The 25,466-nt window shown below is 44.1% G+C and overlaps 1 protein-coding gene across 1 annotated transcript in view; it reads left to right on the forward strand.

Annotated features, from left to right (window-relative positions):
* The window catches only part of LOC130178997 (uncharacterized), a 141,283-nt gene that overhangs the window by 42,311 nt on the left and 73,506 nt on the right, over positions 1-25,466 (forward strand). The window contains exon 2 of the mRNA XM_056391689.1: positions 8,447-10,260. Coding sequence (XP_056247664.1) covers positions 8,752-10,260 — 1,509 coding nt within the window. The 5' untranslated portion in view covers positions 8,447-8,751. The remainder of the gene's footprint in view (positions 1-8,446; positions 10,261-25,466) is intronic.

The raw sequence follows: 25,466 nt of genomic DNA on the forward strand, positions 1-25,466 counted from the left end.
GTAGTTTGCACGTTTACTTGCTGCCTCTCAGCATTTAGGAAGAAAGAAAGACTTTTCTAAGAAGTAATTTGCTAATGCACAAGCACAGTTTCCACACTCATCTGCACATGTACCTCATTAGGTAGCAATTCTGTACCTTTTCACTGGGTATGTTTTTGTACCAGGACATAAAGGTATGTTTTTGTTAGTAGGATTGCAGAATTGTTCTTTTAGAGGTACAGACAAGTAGGTACAAGAATGTACCAATGTTCAAAGGTGCAGTGCTGTAACTCTGCTGGGGTACAGCTGGGGCGACAAAGCCCTTGTACTATTCATGTACTTAAATTTCATAGTGTGTGTGTGTGTGTGTGTGTGTGTGTGTGTGTGTGTGTGTGTGTGTGTGTGTGTGTGTGTAAAACATCATAACTGATCTTAGAACAGTGGAAGCTGAGTCAAGGGCAGCTTGACACCTGCACCGGTCTGTAGCTAGCTAAAGCGTGTCACCTGTAAAAGGGACCCAGGGTTACCTGCAAATGTCCAAAAACTGCTGCTCCCATTGGTAGTCAACCCTCCGGAGACAACAACTCACTGCTCACACAAGAGTAGACTGATGGATACAAACATCCAACAAACAATATCAGAACCTTTACGGGACAGAACGCTTCCCGCTCTGGTTCCGTTTCAGTTTTGTATCGTGTATTTTTAGCTTTAAGTGGTCAAGCACTGCTCGCCTCTCTTGTCCCGATGACGTGCTGTTAGGAACCTTCAGTATAGTTTGTGGCTCACTGAGATGATAGCTGACTTTTTCCTGCCAACAGGCTCCTTCAGTGGGCAATTTCCTTACAAACTTTCTCCAGCAGTCCGCATGAAAAAAAAAAAAAAATCTTTCCTCATTTTCTCACACAAATCTTAATACACACTTACACATACTGTTCACACACACACACACACACACACACGCCACAGTATGGGGAGACAAAGTCCATCTGCAACACCCGGGGACTTTTGCGGAAATGTCAGCCAGTGTGTTGAAAGGATCAGATAGCTTTTTGATGTTGCACATGCAGTCAGGCGGAAGAGGAAGAGAGACAGGCTTGATAGGCATCAGGTGTAATTTCGGTAACTGCTTTGGCAGCTGATGACTCACCGTTCAGAAAAAGGCAGGCTGAGCACCCACCTAGAAAGACATTGGCTCAAACCAGATGAGCTGCCCGCCACAAAAACATGCCCTGACCTTTGTGCTTGAAGATCATTGAAGCTGATCATCTCCTGGAACTTGTCACGGGGGCCTAAAGTTAGAGAGATGTCAGATGATGTTATAGTTCAGTGACATAATAATAATTGGCGGTCTCTATGCGATGTAGTCAGAAGCTCCCTGAGTAGATCATTATCTTTCATTGTTATATTCAAAGATTTCACATCAGTACTGGTGTTAATAAGTCAGAAAAATGACTGCGCTTATAACTTCAGAGTCGGACTCCATTTGAGATAAAATCAACCTTTGTGTTTCGTGCAAAATGCTGTACTACCTCTGAAAAACAGACATGACCAAAGCTAAATTAAATTGGTTTTAGGACCAGTAATTTTTATGTATGAGAATGTAATAGAGGTGATTAATTAAAGGCCGGGCTAATGATACTGTAGAGAGAATTTGCATGTCAGCACGGATTGGACCGAATCATACAGCGGGTGGTGTTGAAGAGGAAAGAGAGTAAAAATTATTTAATAATCCAGTTGTGTTTCAGCTCAGAACGGCTCAGCAGAAGTTCATCTCACTTTTATGAAGTTGACTACCCGTCAGCTCTCCCTGCAGAGTTTACACTTCTTGTCCGCCACATTATTTATCATCCCAATTTAATGTTTTTTTTTTTTATTTTTTTATTCTCTTACTGAGCCTTTTCCACTCAAACTGCAACATGTGCTTTGAAAAGGAATTTTTATGATGGATTTCTTCTTTCTTTTTTTTTTTTTTTTTAGCACAGGATGTTCTGATGGTGGTAGTGGACTCTAATGATATCACAATCTACCTGTCAACCACTGTGTTGTTTTATGCATTTACTCAGTCATTAAAAGTGTGCTCTCCGACTGTCAACACTAAAAAGGAAGGTTCCTACCCACCAACAAATTATTTACAGTTCTTTAGGCTTGATGTAAGAAAAAAGCCTTTTACATTCACACAAGCACTAACGCCCAGTGTTGCTGATCTGGGAAACGAGGCTGTGCCAACTCACGGCATCGCAAGTATTCTGCCACACCAGCATCCGCAGGTCAGCTGGAGACAGTCTGACGCCATCTGGAAGTGACTAATCGCTGCACTTTGTCAGCCTCCTATTTGTATCTTAATGTACGCACACATCAGGAACACATTTATTATAAAAATACAATCCTACACTGAATATTTCAATATTATCTCTTCAACAAGTCCTGTGACGCTTTAGCTCCATGTTGGATAAAATGCAAAACACACAAAGGGAAAGCATTCAGGACTATTCACCAGACTGCCCACACACATTTACAGTATTGTCTGTCTTGGGTTTGTCTCAGTTTTTACCAACAAATATGAATGATTATAAATTCTATTTCTCCTATATTGAGAGGGTTGTAAAAGTTTGAGTAAAATTAGGTAATTTTGTGTATATTTTATTTATCACTGTGTACAGCAGATGGCTGACATAGTATGAATTCGTGCCTTTTTACCAATAATGCATACACTCTAATATCCATGCATTATTTATATTTTTGAAAGGCCTGAATGAGGAGCAGTAAATCACAGGCGTTCAGTGGGTCAGCGCTGTCACAGCTGGTATACCCACACGCTCTTAGCCAGCACTTTACCTTATGACCAGACAAATCAGACTCAGGACCACTTGAACTCTTGCCAAGGCAGTAAAATATGGGCCACAAATGTTGTCGCTGTCGTGACCTATTGGCACGTCTGCTGGCATTGTGATTCTCTGGACTGTCTCCTGTCGAGATTTATTTGATCTTTATGGCAGCTCTCACAGTTTATATACTGTAGCCTAAGATAAAGCAGCAGCAGCGGCAGAGGAGGGGTTTGCATTTGCTCTGCTGGAAGCGGTTCATTTGTTTAGTGAGTGGAAAAGTACACATTGATAAATTAAAAGAGGCGGCACCGCACAAACTAGTTTTTTATGTAGAGATTAGATGTTGACGTTCAGTAGCTGCCAGTTAGCTAACTGCATCAACAGACAAGATTTACATTAGCTGACTGTTAGCGTGAGGAGTTAAAAGATACATCTGACTTTACCCTTGGAAAAATACTTTATTCATAATGATGTAGAATAGTGAGATTTTAAATTACATTACGCCAAAACAAATACTGTTACAAAACAACACACAACATTAAGCTAAAGGACCAAACAACATTAGCTGGGTTACAGAAACGGCTCACACACCGCTAACTCTGCTAGCTAGCTCATGACTCCAGTGCTCCGTCACACAGACTTCAAACCTTGACGGAGAAATACAAACATAATTTTTTTGACCTGTTATCCGGCAGTGGTGTGCTACTTCAAAGCTACTTTCATGATCTCACAGGGTTAGAGTTTTGCCACGGCGTTTCAGCTACTGCACTACAAACATGGCCGTGCTGTTCCGTCTGTTGCTGACTGATGAATAGCTGCAGTTTTGAAAATGTAGCTCAGTCCTGCGCCTTATTGTAAAAATGGCGTCTAACGATGTCGGACCTTTTAACGTCCCTCATGTTTTCTCTTTTGCGTGCACATGCTGTGGTTTGAAACGCATCGCTCTCGCTGGATGTTTTCTACAAGCCTCTGACTCTTGCCATTTAATGTAACCTCATTGATCTAGCTGAAAGCCAAGCAAATCCAAAACCCCCTGTCGCTGCTCTGTTACACTGAGTCTTTTAAGTCTTAATCTCAGCAATAGGCAAACAGCCACCCATAAGTGGACTGAATTTCACAGCTCTTCTGCCATGCAAAACTCTAAATTCATACTGCTGTTTTATTTTTTCTTTTCTTTACAGTTGTCACATTGTTTACCTGCTGTTGTTCCCTCCTCCTCCCCTGCAAACCTCCCCCCTCTGGGGAATTATCTAATGTCCATAGGTTGAAGCGATATAGCCTCCCCTGGGAGGATAGCACCTGCTGTCAGTGCATCAGTAAGGCTGAGATGGAGACGAGGCCGGGGACACTGGCGAAGAGGGTTTTCATACATTAATAGACGAAAGCCCCCGCTGCTTTTCACCTCCTCACACACTGACAGATCTGCTTTTATCTGCCAGGGTTCAAGGCGAGGACGGCGCCGCTTTACGGCGCTTTGCACTTAAAAACTACTCGGTCAGTCTTCTAAAGAGGGACCCGGTCCTCCTCCTCACGCTGCCCCCTCTGCACCGCCCGTCCTCTTCTCACACACGCATGCTTACACACATCCACAACCCATTCCACCAAACTTCCCCTGCTTTTACTCCTCCTCTGTCTCTTTTCCGGAGCTTTCCCTTTTTTTCTTTTTTCTTTTACCCCATGCATAATTCTTTTGGGGTGGCTGTTTCTTCTCCTTCCTCCTGGTGTGAGAGAGTGCTCCCTTTTTTTCTCTTTGACTTCACTGCGTCCACTGAAGCAGTCCCCGGAGCTTTCTCTATTTTTCTTACTAGGGCAGATATAAGTGGTGAGAGGAGGAGTTCTGTGTGTGTTCGGGGAGGTTGTGTGTGTCGCCATGAATGTGCATTTGAGAAGGTGGATGAATGTGGCTTTGTGAGTCCAGGGATTTTTTTTTTGGCTATACATAAGTAAATACATTTTTGGAAGAATGTATTGTCAACATACGTGTGCAGTGGTTCATTTTTGTGGAGAGGGTGTGTGTGTGTGTGTGTGTGTGTGTGTGGGTGGGTGTGCTGCTGCCGTGGTGGCGCGATTGTCTGCGTTTGCCTGTTGGACAGGAGGGTTACCGAGAGGAAAAAGAAGATAGACAGCAAGCGAGGAGGTGAATCGTAATTAAAATTTTCAGTCTCGTTAAGTTGGTGACAGCTCGCAATCGATGGTGAGGATCTGCCTCCAATGCTAACGATCCAAAAGATCATTTGAGTTTTAGGCTGGGATGGGACCAGTAAGGGGAAATTAATTAAGATATTTATGGCTCCAATTAATCAGTTCACTGAGAAACTTGCTGTAGGTGCAACAGAAATCACAAAGAAATCCAGTACAGTTACAATCATTCGGTTTAAACTCTTTACCTCAACTATACATTTCATAAAACTCTAATTAGGAAGTGAGAGCTCCCTGGAGCTACACAGTGTAGCATCCTGTCATCTCTATTTACTCTTTGTGAAATTGCGCTACGGTACATAAAGGCTATGGGTGAAAACTCCATCCTGATCCTCGCTGGTTCCACAAGGATGAAAACAACAATTTTGCCGTACTATTACTTTATATAAATCTCTAATGAGGAAATACGAGCTCCCTTGTGCTTTAAATCAGAGCACCCAATTATCTTTACTTACTGCTGTACAGGCCGGTGCACCCAGGGTAATGCCATTACCGCAGCTCTCCCCAAAGGTGCACGGTATAATGTGAAAGGCTGTGACACAGATCAGGACGTTACAGAAATGACTTAACTCTGCTCTGAGTGAAAGTTCGGCCTTGAAAATGGTGTGAAAGATAAAAGAATTGAAGAATAAAAGCGTTTTATTTTTTATTTTTTATATATTCCTGCTTCAGTGCTTCAAAGAACCTCACGCTGACAGAACCTCCCACACAAAAAAATTTTATAAATTTGTGCTCAGCTGGCGTCAGTACCATGTTGATATTCTGCCCTGCATCCCGCCACCTGCCCCAGGCTTGTTAACAAGGTGCCCGTGGCAATGATTGCCTGGCCATCAAACTCCCAGCTGATAAGTTCCTCTGGGAGAGAGAGGAGCTCTGTCATTGAATTCACCCCAATCACCTCCTCATGCTGTACATTCGAGATAACGCGCCGCCGAACCCAGCCTCTCATCCGCTATAATGGCCTGTGTGACGCTTATATATAACTTATTCTGTAAAATCTGTCCAACGTTTTGCAGCCGGTCTTGCATAACTCGTGGATATATCCCGTTCGCAGCATTTTATTTCATTTGACGACCGGATTTACATTCACAATTATGGTGTTGTAGCCTGTCGTCAAGATGGTAGCCAGCGAGACACCTGTCACTTCCAATGTTGCGAGGCCGAGGACGGAGATTGGCTGATTGATTGAAGCTTCAAAGTGCACAGAGGGTGAGGGACGCAGTGACAGGGCCGTGATTGACACGGATGAGAGAGAGGAAAAGAGGATATAGGAACGAGCAGCTGAGAGGACAGGATGCTAAAACAATAGTGAGTGAAAGAGAAGGGATAGAGGGAGATTTAGGGAGATAGATAGAGACAGGTGGCGAGTGGGAGAGGTGGGAAAAAGAGAGTGCAGAGGAGGGGGGGGTGGATAATCTTTTTTTTTTTTTAAATTCTGTTCATCAAAAGGATTTGCTTATAGACAGAGAGGCTGAGAGAGAGGAAGCTGAGGACGTTGAGGAGAAGCTGAGAGAAGAGAAGGGTGAAGAGTATTCCAGGAGGAACATCCCATCTTCAGTCATGCCCCAGTGAATATGCTGACAGGGTCTGTCTGCGCCACAGCGGAGCATGTGTCAGACACCCAGGAAAACCACAGCACGCTGCACAGGACGAGATCAAAGTGGCACCGCGTAACCCGCAACACACAAGTTTCACAAAATACGTAAAACACTGGAAACAGAGTTTTTTACAGAGTTTGATAGTTTTGTCCGCAGGAAAGTGGAATTTAAAGGGGCAGTGCACCAACTATTCATCATTTATAAATATTATTCAGCCTGTTAAAAACAGTTGTATAATGTTTCCTCATAATGAACATTATCTCAAAGCACGTTACAGGTTATTATAGAGAGAAACCCAACAGTTCCCCAAGGCAAGACACACGGACACCATTCTTCCAAAAGATATCCCCTCATTTGGTGTTTTGGATGAAACCATACCAGCAAAATGACCCCAACAACAGACCGACAGATCCCCCCCCCACTGCAGGCGTCAGACATCCAGGCCGTTGCACTCGCCCACTTGTTGAGGATATGGAGAAGGACTCAGCTGACCATATCACTTTTCTCCACATCTCCAGATGAGTGCAGATGGTTTTTGGCACCAGTGACCTCTCAAATGTGCATCCATCTTTGTAATAAGGGGTTTATGTGTTGCAACTCTACTATAATATCCCTCTCTATGTAACTGTGGACGATCGCCTCACTGCATCGAACGTCCTCGCTCACCTGAGGAAGAGCTGCTCATCTGTTTTTCTTACATATCGCGTCACATGTTCCAGCTCTGTGTAGGCCTACTCATGTCTTCCCCATAGATCTGAACGCAGATGTAACTTTAGCCACTGTTCCTACTGAAACACGAGCCGGTTGAGAAGTCTGTGTGACTGGAGCTCCTGTCAGCCCGTGCCCCAACAATGAACCCTCTCTCAGTCACTTAGATCTTTCCCTTGCGCCTGCTCAGCATTTTCATACGTGCCGCATAGAGCATGACTTATTCATGTTATCCCTTTAATTTGTGTCCTGTATGAACGTTACCGTGTGAGTACGTGGAGTTTAAAAGATGTGGGCGTTTACCGGGCAGAGGGTATTTCTAGTGAAAAACACTGTTGCGTTGCATTGTGGGGAATGTAGGATGCAGTCTTTCCGAGGGACTGAGAGTATTTTGGAGTTTTCTGAATCAAACATGCGCAAACGGTTTTTGTGTTAATTCAGTCTGGCAAATCGTCACGCTATGAACTTGTCAGACGTGGAGGCCGATGGTACTGAAACACTACTGAAGTGCGCCTGCTCTCATCTTTTAAAACAAGCACACTGATTGATATCTGACATTTTGAGTTGGCATAGGATTTCCACTTGAGGCCTCGAGTGCATGAGAGACACGCCAAGGAAACCTTTTAGATCGCTCGAAAAGGCGCCGCGCACAACAAAGTGCATCTGCATCTACGGCTTGCATCTGTATTGACATTCAAACCGACTGATCAAAGCACAATATTAATCCAGCTAATTAATCACACATCAAAGCCATATGAAGCTAGTTTCATATCCTAGCCGGCCCCTTCTTGCACTGCAGTCAGAAATCCTTGACAGTCGCTCTCACTAATAAATGCTCAGAGCGATTTCTAATAGCGTTATCCTATCTTTTTTTTTTTTCCATGTAGAATAGTATGATGATAACTTTGTCCCTGTCTGTCTAATAGATGTAAGAAAAAACACTTGGGTCATTATGAAGGTATAAATGGATGTGTGTTCTGGGCCCAAAAAGCCCTGTGAAAATGTGATTGCCGCTCTGTTAAAAGGTCTGTCCTGTCTGCTCGTCTGTGAGTTCTACCTGTCTGTGCCGCTCCACTTTTAATTAACGCAGCGCAATGATTAAAGTTTTAACTTAATTATCTTTATCTTTTCTCTCAGGGTGTTCAACCCTCTGTGGAAAACTGAATGAGACGCTTCGCAAGAGGAGCGGGGAAAAAAACAGCAGCGAGCGGCTTGGTGAGATAGAGGGAGATATTAGGCAGCGTGGAAAAAAAAAAACCAGAAGAGGAGGAGTGACTGACACCTGCCCTCCAGCTCAGTGTGAAGGGCACAGAATGGGAGAGTGAGAGGAGGGGGGCATTAAGAAAAGAGGCAAAACAGAGGGGAGAATGAAGACAACTGGAAAACAAGGCCTGCCTCACAGCAAACCTCTCTTAAATTAGGACATCTCGCCACAAGACAAGATGATTACCAGAAATCTGCTTCTACTGGTTTCCCTGTGCCTGTGGGAGGGGCTCGCGGGAAACGCCTCGGCCAGTAAGATCCTACGGAGGAGAGGAGTGGGCGGATCGCACATGGTGAGAGCTGCGGACCAACGGGATGCGAGCGTGGATGCAAACGCAATGCCAGTGGTGACTCTTAGGAACCTGATTAATCGTGAGCCGGCAGGTGACGCCGGGTCTTTTTCTTATTCCAAGATGTCGCCGAATCGTGGCGCTCCATCTGTGGCGAACAAGGAGAGGCAAGCTTTCAAGCCCAAGCGCGAGGTCGACTCTGTCAGTAAGAAAGAAACGACTCCGCGCGTTTTAGCCAACAACAAGGAGTTAAACCAGGATGTGAAGAAGGTAAAGAACAACACCAAGAGTGCTGAGTCCATCAAGACAGGGACGACGTTCACAATCCATCACAAACCCGATCTACACTCCAATAAAACCAGGTTTAAATCAGGCTCTAGATCCAGGAGCAGACCTGATTTGAACGTCCATACCACAGGTGTGCCAGGGAAAGGATTCAGCATAGAGTCAAACCGAAAGCTGAACCTCACCGGCAGCTACGGCGTCCTGAAGCTGCTGTCAAAAGAGAACTTAGTCAGGATCGTCAATTCCCAAATGCAGAGCGTTCCCGGCTTGAACTTTCCGAGCAAGGGCAGCCGGAGCAGGAAGAGAGATTTGATTGACGTTAATCACGGACAGTTAGAGGCTCAGAAAATGCCCAGACAAGATACTGCTGTCACTCAGCCTCATACTGGATTTGATAATCAGACTGCATTTCCTTATGTAAGCCCCGTCACCACTCCAGATCTTAATCGAGACCAGGGCGCTGACACTCGTATTAATCCGCTAAGCGAAGTCAAGCCATCTTTAAGTAAAGGGCAGGACAACTTAGGAATGCGGGGTTCAGATAATGGAGATAGCAAGAGCAAACACCTCGTGCGTGTTCTGTCAACACCTCGCAGCGAGGTCAGTCTCGGCCCCGAGGAAGACGTAGTGATCAGCCAAACGCAACCACCATTTATATCGGCAAAGCATCTCCCCCTGTACGTTCCCTCTGAAACAAACGATTCTCCTCCGTCTGTGCTGACAATGCAGCACCTGGGATTAAGACTGGGGAACAGAGCAGCAGATTCCCGCAGAGACCCATTAACGGAGTCGGTTCACACCGCTCAAACAGAACTCAGCACGGCTCAGTACCCCGCAGATGAAGACAAGAAGCTTGTCAACAGCAGTCACGTCCTGAAGCTCCACCCAGCTCCCGAATGGAGCCGCGACGCTAAAGACGCCGGGATGCAAGCTGTCGTCCCCGACGACGGGAAGGGCCTCGTGTTTGAAGAAGCTGAGTCAGAGGTGAAGGAGGAGGTGCGTGACCGCGCGCAGGGGAGGGGGCCGCGCTCTCGCAGCAGGAGGAGCTGGATCTGGAACCAGTTCTTCGTGATCGAAGAATACGCCGGGCCTGAACCTGTGCTCATCGGACGGGTAAGGAAAAAGAAAAACTTCTTTCATACTCTAGTCTGTCACGTGGCTTATTTAACCATAGCTTCTCCACACAGGTACACAGCTTGTGGTTAGTGTAATTTAAGCGCACAGTCGCGCTCAGAGTTTTTCTGTGCAGTGCTATGAACTTACAATTGGAATTGATTTACAATCACTCCATTGCGATGTGGTGCGTTCCAGGTAGCCGTAAAGACTCCAATGAATCAATGGTGAACTGAGGCGCAGCGAAAAGCCTCAGCTCCCGTCTGCCCATGGGGCAAGTCATGATCACTACCAATCTGCCCCCGCCAATGGGAATTGACATATCCCGGAGAATTAATAGCTTTACTTTTTCCTCCTACCATTGATCCTCCCCCCAAGGCAGAAAGCAAGAGTAGTCCGAGTGCTCCCTCATTTCACTGTAGATCAGATCTGTCAGCTCTCTTCCCTCATGGTCAGAGGTCCCGCTAATGCTGTTTCATTCGGACTGATTTACACTTGGTTTGACAGGATTTATCACCGCATTCTCCCTCAGCACAACACACACAGGGCTGTAGGCCTATTGCTCTGCTATGTAATTTATTAGACACTGGGCATGTCTCACCGCCAGTGCCCAACACACACTCCCTCCCTCCCTCCCTCTCTCCCTCCCTCCCTCCTCCTTTGAAAGAGTGAGCAGATGAGCGTGGAGGAGGTCACGTTGACTGGACAGAAGGTGTCTCGCAGCCCCGCACTGTAATGGCTGCGCTCTCAGTCCTCAGCATGTGCCAACTGTCTCAGTACCCAGCTGCGGTAGATGAGCTAATTTATAAGCCTGTGTGGCCAGTTTGCTGAGCAAATGAATAGTAATGATCCCTGCGTGACTGCTGCAGGCTGTTGGAAGCCACAGAGTAAGAAGCGTTTGTGTGTGTGTGTGTGTGTGTGTCTCAAAGTTGGGCTGGTAGTTAAGAGCTTCAGCTCAGCGGGAGGTGTCTCACACTCGATAGACCAAATGGCCCAAATTGCTTTGTGTTTTTAGATTTTAATATCCAGGTGCACACAGATGGGCAGAGCTCTGCAGCGCTTCGTATACAGTCTCCTTGAGTGCATCGATGATTAGCCAATATTCAATTTGCCTGTTCTTTTTTTTTTTTCGCCTTTGCTCTATAACTGATGATGCTCTGAAGTGAATGCGACGAGCCACTGTTAGTGGCCATGGAGAAGATGCAAGAGCTAATGGTTCAGCTTACAGATGGCGCTGCATGTAAAGCCATTAGTGCCAATCTGCTGTGTCAAGCAGGTATTTATGCCAGCACATTGTATGGCACTCAAGGAGGGAACAACGCCAGGCCACACACATGCCCATATGATAGTGCTGACACTTGGAGTACACCCAGAACGCTATTGTGGCTGTGTGTGTGTGTGTGTGTGTGTGCTGGGCTAGAGATGCGTATGATTAGTACCCTACTGTATTAGACAGTGACGGCACACATGAATAATGCTCTTATAGATCTTAATACGCTTATGAATTTTTAATCTCCTGCTCTGCTCCAGTGTAGGCCGGTGCTATAGGTAGAGAGAGATCAATGCGGACACGCTTCCTTGTTTTTTTCGCCTCTCGGGGACCTGATTGTGCTTTAATAGAGAGAGCTGGGATGGAGAGCGTGAAGAAATTGACTGTACAGGCCAGAACAGCTCCACCTGCCAGATCCAGCTCAGTCCAAATTCAGGCTAAATCAGCTGCAGCCACAGTTGCCTGTGACTCACAACACGTGTCTCTCCTTCGAGTCGACTGTACCGCGTTCACATTCACATTCACATTCACACACAAACACACACACAAACCATGTATATCTGGAGGTGTGATTCTTTAACTGTGGCCTCTTTAAAAATCCACCGCAACTCTGATTCGTGTTGTTTTTGTGTGTGTGTGTGTGTGTGTGATCTCGGACAGTTTGGTCTGGATAAATCTCTACTAAAGCTGGAAACAAGAGCCAAGACTCTAATCTGTGATGTCAATGGGAGACAAAGGCTCTGCTGCTAAACTGATAATGAATTACGGGCCAACTTTGTGGACACAGTGGCAGCACCCAGTGTAATTTTTCTAGGGATATTTATAAGTACTTCCTCTGATTTCAGACTGTTAGAAGACTTATCAAAAACAGCTCATTGTGTATTTAGAACAAGCAGCTGGTTTGTTAGCAGTTGTTAATTGGCTGCTGTTGGAGTGGCCATTGAAACGTCTTTATGCTGTCAGAGATCTAAGTTTATATTCACTCGAGCATCTTGCTTTTGGAGAGTCGTTCAGGTTCACAAGAGTTGCCAAAAAGGACAAGAAACACTCTTGAGTAGTGAATTGTCTGACTCAGTTTCCTGCTCTCGATCAACACACTCTCTCTCTCTCTCTCACTCACACACACACACACACACACACACACACACACACACACAAAGGCTTTGCAGACGATGCCATGTTACTATATTTTCTCACGCTGGAGTGTGTCTGCCCCGTGATAATTGTGAATTTAATTGATGCTGTCACATGGTCTGTAATGGGGTTTCAAGTGATTGCAGAGGCAGTGCGAAAGAAACACAGATTTTTCTTGAGGAGAAAAGGCGCCTCAGCAGAGCTGGGATTAGGAAAAAAACACCCCTTTCTGATTAGCTTTTTCTTCCCCCCCTCACTCTCCTCTTGAAATGCAAACTCGCTGAGACTTGTGTGGGGAGAAAACGTGACATATATAGTCGCTTCTTCCTCTCTGTGAGGAAATTCCAGCGTCTCTATCTCGCCCTGTTTCACCTTTTTATAACAACGCAAGTGCAGGAGCTACCTGGCAAGTCGGCGACACATGCATATGTAATTTATCAGCGCAACAGGAAATGGACTTAGGCTATCATCATCATTAGCATATCATTAACATCAGCATGAACATACATAATTCATAGTTAGTGAAATGTGCCTGTATTACACAATTAACATTATAGTCTTTGCCACACATGACACTCACTCTGCAGCACGGTGTGAATATAAAATATGTAGATGTCAATTTGAAGCAGTAATTAAATACTTTCAGGTTGTGACACGGCGAACAATACCAACCAATTCTCCGAGTAGCACATACTTAGCTTTCGTATTATGTGGAATCATTCATTAACATTCACTGCTGAAAATTGCTCTGCAAAATGAAGTTAAAGGATTCCTCCTGCCCAAGGCCCTCTAAAGATGTATAAATAACACGGTTATTGACCGTTCTGTTATTGATAACTCCTGTGCCTCTGCGTGGCGCCTCTGGGTGCAACGTGTGCACACATGATATTGCGAAAGCGCTCGCAGGAAGTTGGCGGTGTGATGCAAAGCGAGAGGGAGGCTGTCACAGGAAGTTTAGTGCTGGTGTTTGAAACTGTGTACGTGTGCGTGCACACAGTGTTCGTCTATGACTCTCATTCTAGCAAAGCCCGTTCCTCATTAGCTACGTGCCAGTGGTGGAAGGTTATTAAGTTCATTTAATCAAGTGCAATTTTTGAGGTACAGCGCTTTTACTTAACTCGTATTTCTATTTCATGTGACTTTATTCTTCTACTCCAGTGCATTCATTTCAAAGCTATAGTTACCTTACATACAAAACATATCAACAAATACAATATGATGCATGTTTGTATATTAAACTACCCAGCAATATATACATTCAACAACACGTACAGGTGATTATTTTTATGATAATAATACACTATTATTATACATATGATCATATGATACTGAAAGAGGACATTCAGGATACTGAGTGTGGTTCTGATCTTTTATAGACACTTTAAAGATGCACCCCACATGAATTTTATAACACATCAATCAAACTGTGAAAACAGCTGTAAAAAAAAAAAAAAAAAAATCCATGTCTATGGAAGAACTTTCTTAAAGCCTGAGAAAATAACTCAGCTTGGGCTTGAGACCTCAAATTTTATCAGGACGTCTGTGATATAGACTTGGGACACTAAACACATTAACCAAAGACATTGTAAAGTTGCATCATGGGAAGTGTAGTATCTGTACCCAGTCTTTTTAAAGCTTGACTAGAGTAGGGATAATTCATCCTCTGCTGCAATGATTTTGACCACTCCCTTTTTTTTCTTTTGCAACTTTATGGAAATGACTATATATGACTCAATTGCTGGATTACCCCTTTAAACTTATAATCTTTTAACATTTTGATAATATCAAAGCTAGTTGTTTGATGTTGTTTATGGCTGACATTTCTCCTGCTATAGGCATTAGAGGATTTACTCAACAACACAAGGAATTCAAAGGAAACAACTCATGCACACACCGGAGCAAATTCACACAAACTCAGAGCATTTTATTAAGATCTCAAGTTGAGTAGGTTTTCAAAGAGCATTTTGTGCCCCCAGTGATTGATAAATGTGTCATTTTCAAATGGCACGCTGGGAGTTACCAGCAGTAACCACAGGTTTCACCTCAATCAACCACAACTGAAATCTTATAACTTTAAGTAAATGCTCAAAGTCATATTTTTATACATTTACTTAAAGGTCCCACATATTTTACACGGATGTTATATTTGTGGTTTTAAGAACCAGAAAACATCTCAATGTAGTTTTATTCCTCTCCTCTCTCAGGCTTCTCTTTGGAGCTCTAGTAACAACAGGTCGGTGAGCCAATCAGAAGAGAGGATCTGAGCCTCTCTTCTGATTGGCTCACTGTTTTCTGAGTGATCTAATAAAAAAAATAGCAGATTTCAGCTAAAACACTCAGAGAAACCAAATCCTGCAATGTTGAACAGTGGGCGGGGCTTGGTGAATGGCTGAGAGCGGCGACGGCTTTGTTGTGTGACATCACAAAATTACAGAAGTCCTGACGGTTTGTCTTTTTTCAGGCCGAGTTTCTGAATACAGGCTGTGTGCATTTCTCTGTGTATTAATATAGAACCTAGATCTGCTTTAAAATCAAAAAAGACATGGACATCTACTGTTATACAATATGGTACCTTGAAGAAAAATATTCTTTCTATTGCAACTTTTACGTAGGTGAAAGATACTTCTAAAAAAGATACTTCTTCCTCTGCTGCTGTAATCTCCTATCATGACTTGAAATGAGGGTGACCTACATATTTATGTCAAAAAACTGGTAAAAATCCACACTGTGTTTGCACACGAACACATCACAGAACGCACATACTTGTAAGTCCTGCTTCAAAGTCATAGATAATGTTACTGAGATAAAAGTGTCCTTTATGAAACTGAGAGAAGGAGAGAGTAGAGCGGCACAGAGTCACAAAAGATAAAAAATGAAACATAAGATCAACGTGTGACTGTGCCAACAGGAGGGCAGCACTATCTGTAAACACACACGCACCTTCTGACAAAGAACTCATCAATAATAATTAAAAAAATGCCCCCCTTGCAAACAGTTCTGTGTGTTCACGTGCTTCCACTCTTACTCTCCCTGTAGAAATCATTTAGCCTGCGGGTCCGAGCACAGCAGGGGTGAGACAGCAATTAGAGAGTGAGACTACAGTGTTGGAGGGAGGGAGGGAGGGAGGAGAGAGGAGGGGGATAACAAGACAGCGGAGAGAAGAGAGCAAGAGTGTCATGCAGGACCAAGGAGGGATGATGCAGAAGAAGAGGGGTAAAACCAGAGAGATTAAAAAAAAGAGAGAGGGATGTTCAGTACAGTGAGGGCAGCGTTAATAGCATGTGGATATACAGAGGATGGATATGAGGGAAAAAGTGAGTGGTTGAAAGTGAGGAAAGGTTAATGGCTTACAATTGGAAGAGAGGGAGAACGTGTGAGGCAGTTAGAGGAAAAAGAGAGGAGGAGAAGGAGTGAGAGATCACACACGTTTCTAAAGCTGACCTCACAGCCCATAAAGGCCTGAAGCGAGCTGAAGAAAGGAAGACCGGAGAGAGAGAGAGAGAGAGAGAGGGTTATGAAAAGAGGCAGCTGGGAATCAGGGGCATCAGCGCAGGAACAGGCAGGGTTTACACGGAGGGAAATACAAGAGAGTAAGGGAGAGAGAGTGAGAGAATGGAGAAAGCAGTTAAATACCATGTTATTTCAAGCCCCTGTGGAGGCCACATTCAAATGTGCCTCAGTGCTGAGTGGGTGCAGGATCACATAGAGAAAATAATAGACGGGATGACTGAGGGAACAAGGCTAGAAGGGGAAAAGAAGAGGATGAAAAGAGGAGAATCTGTGGAGTCTATTAAAGATGGAATTCAAAGGAAACACAGGCTTCCTTTCTCTTCTTTACTTCCAATCTTCCTTCTCTCTTTATACCCCCGTGTTTCATCTTGGGATAATGTTGAACAAATCAGCAAAGCGAGCATCTGAATTTAAAGCATCATTCCCCCAGATGTGAGAATGGCACAATTTTTATCTCTGAGAGTATATGAACCTCTTAGAATACATCTGCGCCTTTTTCAAGTTGAAATAAAAATGCTGTTGTAGATAACCCTGGAAATGCAGCTTGGTATGTGTGTGTAACCTCAACAACCCAGGGTAATGTAGTAACAGAAAATAAAGTGCAAATTGGAGTTGGAGCGTGGAATTATCACCTGAGGTTAACCCTTCAAGGTTAGCCGTGTCAGTGGAGGGAAATACAGTGCGTTTCTAGCCAGTGAGCATTAATGTGACATAGGGAGTATGTGAAGTGAAGAGGCTTTTTGCAGGAGCTGAATTCATGATTATGCATAGCCCAGTATGAGCTCTGTGACCGTGACCTTGAGCTAATATTTATGCGTTGGCCACTTCTCTCTGTGGCCCTGAAGGAGCTTGTGAGTCAGGGAGCGGAGGGCATGGACGAGCGAGGAGGGCAGAGGATGCGAAAGAGGAGAAGTAGTCATGTGACACAGAGAGAAAGAGAGTGTGTGTGTGTGTGTGAGAGAGAGAGAGAGTGAGAGAGGGAAGGAAAGGAGGCAAGGGTTGTAAGGTGACGCACAGGATCTGGTTAGTTAGTCATCACTGCTGCTTAACACGTCTGATTTGAACTGATTTGAATGTCAGCACAATAGGTTACCAGTGTCTTGCCACACATGACTGACTGCTGTAGCCGAGTTAAGTGCTACAGCGAATCTGCCCACAACCAATCTCAGCTTGGTTATTCCCAGTTATGGCCCATAATCAACACATTATCAATATGAAAGTATTAAATCACACTACAGCACAGTGACTGGAAAACTAGTAATATTTGCTTTAATCAGTGTAGTGTTATACACAGTGCCGTCATGAATTAGGGGTTAGTTTGACAAGCTTTGGAGCTGCGAGCTTTAATTTCTTTCAGACTAGATTCCAGCAGTAAAAGCAGCAGTGTTGGCAACATAAATGTGGTAACTGAATCAGAGCATGTTTCACTTAGTCACATATCATACATCAGTCTTCTCTGGTCGCTTTAGTTGAATTCAAACAAAGGCCTACAGCTGTGCTAGCAGCGCTCTGAGTCTGTAATACTCATTGTAAAGAAAATGAATCACAGGACGGACAAAACCACCCCTCCCCTGAAAATGCCAATCGTCTGCTTCATAACCGTTGATATCAAGCCAGTCGTGTTACTGCAGCGACACATGGCGGTTTAAACCTTATTTAGGGCGACACTTGTCTATGAGGACTGGTCCAGCATTTGTGTTAGCATGCTAACAGAGTCCTTCAAATTGAACAACAGAACAGCTAATTTGTCCATGCCCTGTAGAACGATGTATACAAGTGTTTCCTCATCTGCTGCCATTTGTCTGTGGCGTCCAAAACTGTTACACATCACTCCGTCCCGTCTCGTCACTTTCCGATAGCAACTCACTGTAGTCTGCAGTCTGCCCTGAAGATGCAGCGCTGCTCAGAGGGCAGTGTTAGAGGACTCTGTCGTCATGCTTACAGTAAGAAGTACATGGTTAAAGTTAGAAAACAAGCGTCAACGAGCGTCAGCTGGAAAATGAAAAGTATAATAACCTGTAATAACTCCCGCGGTCTGTAGAGAGCTTTTTCATTTGAACATAAACACGTTTCTGAAATGACCACTGCTGTAGTTTTTCTTGGGAGGACGGTCTGATGGGAGCGTCAATGGTTTTGCAGGTATTTGGTCACAAACCAAAGTTTGAAATGTTGATTTGATGCTGGTGCTGGATGAAAAATTAGGGGAACAACAAAGACTGAACCTTTGGGGAAAAAATGCAGCTATTGGCGCCAAAGCTTTGGGTCATCTAGAACTTGAAACTTTGATTCATGGCGAAAACTAAATCAGCTACCTTTGAATTATACTGATTGCTATGGTTTACTCTAGCTTTGGAATAAAAACAGATATATTAAAATTTTGCATGCTTATTGATATTATTTATGCACAACAGCTGGTGTAAGTAGCAGAGAGCACGGGAGAAAGGGCAAAGTCTTTGGCCCCAGAAGAGAGGAGATGCATGACGAGGGCAGGCCAGAGGAGGAGAGCAGTAGGGCAGGGGAGGGCATGGGTGATAGGTGACACCCGATGGGAAGGGGGCGACAAAGGGGAAGAAGTAGGAGGAGGAAGATGGGAGCAGAAGAGCAGCAGAGGAGGAAACAGAAGGCAGAGAGAGGAGGGAACCTTCTCTTTAGCTTGCGGAAACGTGCAGACACATGGGTTAATTTTTTAATGCATCCTGAGAGGCATGCCAGCGCAAACACACACATGCTGAGATAATTCAACTGAAGTGACACACAGTATTAATAAAGCATACAGTACATGCTGTACACCCCATACATTTTATCCTCACTTTCTGATAGCGACTCACTGCAGCCTCCAATCTCAGCCCCTTATAACCTCTTGTATTACAAAGACAACAATGGCTGAAGCTCTTGACAAGTGACGATCACCACCACCCGCTCCCGGCGGCAGATAAAACTTACAAATAGGCCCTTTAATTTATGTATAAACCATTCAGTGCATCTAAGTGTCAATCCTTTCATAAAAACTCGATACTATTAAAAACGTAGTGAAAAAAGATGATAAAGACTGATTGAAATCCCCTTTCATTACTGCACACCTCTCTTCCCTTATATATATACACACACACGCACACACACACACAGACACACACACACACAGACTTTTGGTTTTCCGATGGTAAAAGCCATTCCTTTTGGCAGTGGCACGCGGTGGCATATATGTGGGCGATTTGCCCTTTAAATGTACAGCAGTGAGTTAAGCCTCCAGTGGCCTTTTCCAAGCTCGTCTCCCTCGGCTAAAAATATGATGTGAAGTGTACACCACCAGAGTGGAGCGCTGAAGCAATAAAACATAAACAATCATCCGACCAGCCGCCACACACACACTCACACTCACACTCCCTTTCATACATCAGCTGATTATGATAATCAAAAGTGGGATTTGCATACTCTGAGGCTAAAAGCACAGTTTTGTCCTGAATAATGTATTGCGGAGGAAGGGAACAGTGGTGAGAAGCATTGAACAGCTTATGGTGATAAAGGAAAAGTCTAATAATGATGAATAATGAATGTTCTATTAGGAAGTGTGTGAGTGGGAGGAAGTGTGTGTGTGTGAGTGTGACAGAGAAGGATTTCGCAGTCAGTGTTTGTGTGTGTGTGTGTGTGTGTGTGTGTGTGTGTGTGTGTGTGTGTGTGTGTGTGTGATGAAGTGGAGGCCACACAGTGTGCCCTCCAGAGACAGACTGAATTAGATCAAACGAGAACAGGGCAACATGTCCACACCACAACTGAATTAAAGAGGCAATCGACGCTAACCAAACTCCAATGCTGAATCAATGGTGGATCAATGTTAAACAATTAACTGCTGCTGCTCATGACATATTTAAACCGTGTCTCGCTGTAAGACAAACAGACAAGGAGAGCGAGGAGACTGTCGTCAATACCGTCTTGACATTTTACTGTGAGCACAGAACAAAAGGGAATTTCCCGATCCACACCCGCTGCGAGAATGGGTTTGATTGAAAGTTCAGACAGAATTTAAAACTTGTCGCAGAACAAAGGTCTGTCTTCTGAAGTCTCAACTGCTCCTCAGAGGCTGGCTGTGTTTCTGCCTCTGTTTCTGTGAGGGGTTCCTTATCGTGTGCCTTTGCATAAATGGAGGCTGTTTTCGTTATGTGTGTCTGCATTGATTAGAGTCGGGCAGGCGTGGAGATTTGCATGCATGTGGACGCGTATGTGTGTCACACCTGGGTGAAACTCCCATTTGCATACGTTTTCTGCTTGTGGATGTTTCACTTTGGTATGACAGTTTGTTTGCGTCTCGTAGGGGTCGATTTCTCATCATGACAATTATTGTTTTCATTGGAACTGGAGTGAAAGAATTTTCAAGTTAAAAGATAATTATAACTTGTCTTTGTTTCATAGTTTTGGCAGAATTTCAGTTCTGATAACGATATACTGACAAAACGAACAGCTACGAGCCTGACAGGGCGGGAGACAAGCAGCCAGATGATCTGAGAGGTTGTAAACAACATTTTACCTAAATTATTGAATTGTTATGAGGTAAAATCACAAGTCTGTGCACCTGTATGTGCCATAATCTATTGTTGTGCACAATTGCTGTAATACAACACATTTTTGTTGTAGAGGAATTTTGGTGGTATTATTATTATTATTATTATTATTATTATTATAAAAGAACATCATTTCTGAATTATTTTTCAGTGATTCACAAGATGTGATTTAGTTAGTAAACAGTAGGTGCAGGTGAACGTATAAAACCTGTTAAAAAATGTCCACAGAAGAATATAGTACAATGTGTATGAAGAATAAAGTTTCTAATAATAACAACTAATGCATCTTTACTTGGGATTAATTTAAGCTTTCCTTTCAAAGAGAATGTGATTATCCCCCAAAGTATTACCAGATAACATAGTCCTTTCCAGGAAATGTATTGGAAATTATTAGAAAACTTTTCATAAATTTGGACCCAATAAAAACAACGTCCTTAAAAACATTAAAGAATCTTCAATTTGATGAATATGTGAAAAAGATTTTGTTAAACATGAAGGTTAAGTTGAGGTTTTAGGGGAGATCTTGAGAAAGAAAGAGAAAGAAGAAAATATTAATAATGCTGCGTAGATTCTAGTAAAAGTAACATAAAACACAAGGTTCAGCTTCTTTCCCAGCCCTAGTCATTTTCACACAGTCCCTTACCTGTTCAATACGAATTGCACTGATGCAGTTTTCCCACCCGTGAATTCGAGGGACATCATTCAAGCCGACTATACCTGTGTCCACATCCTTGTTTGTGTTTGTATACGTGTGTGTTTATGTGGTATATCCGGGTCTCCTGAGGTCCAGACGGGGATCCATTGCTCTCCAGATGGGAGACAGAGTGGAGACATCTGACGGAGGCAGAGCTGATCACAACCGGCCCAGAGAGATGTTGACTTTAATTAATAGTCGCTGTGTAGATGTTGGCCTCGGCTTTGTGCTTTGCTCTATTAACCACCCCTCACTTCCTGGCCAGCGCTCAACTGTTTCTTTTCTCTCCAGGTCAGGCGCCACTGGCACTTTGAGGCGCACACAAAGTACACAAATACACAAACGGACACACACACGTTCTTAGTCACGCTTTGGCTCCTTGTACATTCTGTGAAAATGACTGTGCCAAGCAGAGGGTGAGCCGGGGCAGAGGGAGTCTGAGAGTCACTACACGTCTTTCTTTAAGGAGACTGTGGCCGAAACACACACACACCTACACACACCTACACACACAAACACTAACCTGGAAAGACTGTTGTTAAAATGATCACGTATATTGTGTAGGAAACACGTGCAGTACACACACACACACACACACAATCACATACCCTTACACATACCCTCAAGCAAAACTAATGATATCTCAGTGGCAGGTAAGCTGGCCACAAGTAACACTTTCATTTCAAACGGACTCTCTAAACCTACATGGGCTCTGTCCCAAATTAATTTCGCTACCGTTTTCCCCCGATCGGCCTGTTTCCTCAGACATCTCCCTGAGTCGCTGAGCCTGCTCCAAATCGATTGGCAGACCCTGTCCCCTCTGCCCTGCTTGACACTGCCTGGCTGATATGAAAGAGCTGGCTCAGTCCCAGTCCCCGTCGATACCTCCTCCCAGCCTCGGTGTGGAATTTAAGCGGCCGCCGGGGTTTGCCGTTGTCCTGCAGGCCCTCCGGTTCTTTTGAAGTCGCCACACTGAAGATGAATAGCTTCGCTTCCTGCATGGGCTTCCAGAGGAGATCGTGGGGGGATATTCTCACACCTGCCCGCGTGCCCTTGCAAATTCTCCCTGATATGTTTAGGGAATTGAAGCTCGCTGCCAATCGCAGGGCTCAGCGGCGCCCCTGCGATGCCGCTGTACGCCTCTTGGCGTTTCATGTGAGCTGCCAGCTGATTTCCCACATTTTGTAATTTTTCCTGCTACATGACTTCCCTCCCTGTCCGCCTCACATATCCACAGCGACCACACACACACACACACACACACATATATGAACTTGTGGGGGAAAATATCCACATTCATTAGGCTAATGCACAGCTGTGGAAAAAAACACATTTTCCTGGCGTTTTTATGATTTATTGTGTGGCAGAAATGTGAAATTGTGTATATGGGGTATTAGTTATTTAAGTGATTTAGAGGTTGGCAGAAAGTATTTTTCCTCCTCGCTTGATGATTTATGGTTATTGCAAAAATGTGAAATTGAGTATATGAGTATAAGCATATTACCTTATGATAATATAAGTAATTGAAGAGATTTAGGAGCCTTGGGAGGCCGGGTGTTGCATACACAAGAGGCGCCAGGGAAAATGGAAATGGCAGCTTATCAGGCTGAAATCACTCTCCAAGCAGAGGTGACACATCAGTAAATTTGGCTTTTGTGGCCAGTGGCTTCATATTGTTTGGCTCTTAATATATTTGATAGTATATCTTGGGGATATGAAATGTAGGAGTTATGAGATGTCATATTATTCACGTTAAGCGGATGTGAAATATGGTGATAGCCTGTTGTGTTATAATATTGTTTGGATATTTTTGCACACCGACAGGTGGCTGGAAGATATCCCATAGCTGTGCCACCTCTGTAACCATAAAATATCTGTAACCATTATATCTGGTTAAGTGCGTTTTCCTTATTATACTTCCCTATTAATCTTGGAAGGACAGATAAGGGTGAGAGGTTGGCCTTAAATGGATTTGGTTTCCTTAGGCTGGGTTCTCCTTCTCCACAGTGACTCTGAGCAATGCTTTCAATCAGCGCTGCCACCACTCACTGTGGTAATGATGGCCGGGGCTTCATTAAGAAGCTCGTTAAGTCCCCTCATTAAGCTGCAGGGCCGTTAAGACTTTGACTGTTAATGGCTCTTCGTTAAGGAGAGCGCGGAACCAAGCTCCCATGTTGGTCCTGACCAGCCGGGTGTTTTGGCCAATTGGCCCCGGTTGGCCTCCACAGAGGATGAGAAGAAACCCAAACTCAGTGTAGGTCGAAATGTAAACAAGTCTCAGTGAACTCGTGTGACCCACCTGGCTGCAGCAGTACACAACAGGTTTAATAAGAAACCCTTCAAACCTACGCAGGTGCACTGGTGATCAAAGCAAAGGTCGGTCCTCAGCTTGCCCTCCTTGTAAGAGGAGTGACAGTGTGTCACCGTGCAGTTGTGGGAGGCCAACCTGAATTATGGTTGTATGACATCGTAATATGAGTGAAGCTTAGCTGCAGGTTGCCATGGTACTGTAGATATTGGCCCACTGTCGGCTGTGTGCGTCTAGATTTTTCTGTGGTTAGTGATGTGTGAGGTGTGTTTTCTTTGTTATCTTTTGCCTCACTCTCTTTTTCACGCTCCCTCCACTGATTGGACATTTTACATTTCCTTGTGTCATCCTGACATAAAATGAAAGACAGGCATACACCAGAATATCCGTCTTATTGTTTGCAACGCTGCTTGTGCCAGGTGTGTTTATTGTACCTGGGCTGCCTGCGAGTGGTGCACCGGGAGGTCATTTGTCTACTTTACTCTCACTATGGCTGGTGCACTAACATATTTGTGCTGGGCAGTGAAATCCAATCACAAGTTGTCACTGGAGACTGATTGACATGTGGATGCCATGGATCAATACACTGTGTCTCAGTCATAATATAGACGCTGTGTAATTAATTTGAATCTTCATATCCAGGTCTTAATTCTGCCATAAATAACAAACCTTGTCACAGCTCGGGTACATGTTGTCTGGGCTTAGGAGCACAGAAAAGCAGGAAAGATGAAAGTGAATTAAAAGTATTTAGTGTTCAGAAGAGAGGGAGTGAGTCAGCAGGGGCAACCGAGTCTGGAAGAGAAGTAGGCAGGTAAAAATCAGACAAGAAGTGACTGCTGGTTGTGGGCAGGTAAATACAGGGAATGGTTGATTGAGGGGATTGAGGGGCAGGTGTGCAGACAGGTTCTGATTATAGATCAGTAGTAACTGTGAGTACAGCTCTGGATGATTTTTTTTTTTGTATGGACATCTTTACATGTCACAGTAGGGAAGCACATGTTTAAATTATACAATTAATGATGGATGAATCTGGCTGCTTCAGTTTCAGGGTCTTAATATGGAAAGTGCAGCCTCACCCTCACACTGTCATGGCTGACTGGGACACTTGAATAGAATATAGCCACTGTTCATGTTATCACCACCTCTGCTTTTCCTACTGTGATAAATCTGAATGTCTGCTGTGCAGAAGGCCTACACACAAAGGGCATTAGCGCGCAAGTGGCCAAGAGTCAAAGATAAGCACAGCCTCCTTTTTCTTGTGACAACTGCTTTTTTCAGAGTTTATTTTTGGTGCATTTTTATGCCTTTCTTGGGTAGGGAAGTGAAGACAGACAAGGGGGTAGAGAGTAAGGAGAAAGAATCTGGCCGGCCAGAATTAAAACCACAACTAGCTGCTCAGGGCAACTTACGCCCATGTGGTTTGCACCTTAGCCACTCGGCTGTTGGCTCACCCATTCCAGCTACCTTTAAAGCTTGCCAGGTACAAATGATTGACATGTAAAAGATTTTTTGGGTGAAGTATCACCTCCATAAATGGTCACTTTTGTCAAGGGTTAGTGGTAAGTAGGACCCAAATGCAGCCAACACTTGGGAGACGGTGCAGACAGATTTATTAAACAAAAGAACTTAAAAAACAAGCACAGGGAACCACAAGGAACAGCAGGGAAACACAGGAACTTAAAGAAACAGGAACAGGCAACATGAACAGACCGAGGGTAAAGCAGACATGAACAG

Source organism: Seriola aureovittata, chromosome 12 (genome assembly GCF_021018895.1).
Source record: "Seriola aureovittata isolate HTS-2021-v1 ecotype China chromosome 12, ASM2101889v1, whole genome shotgun sequence".
Classification (NCBI taxonomy): Eukaryota; Metazoa; Chordata; class Actinopteri; order Carangiformes; family Carangidae; genus Seriola; species Seriola aureovittata.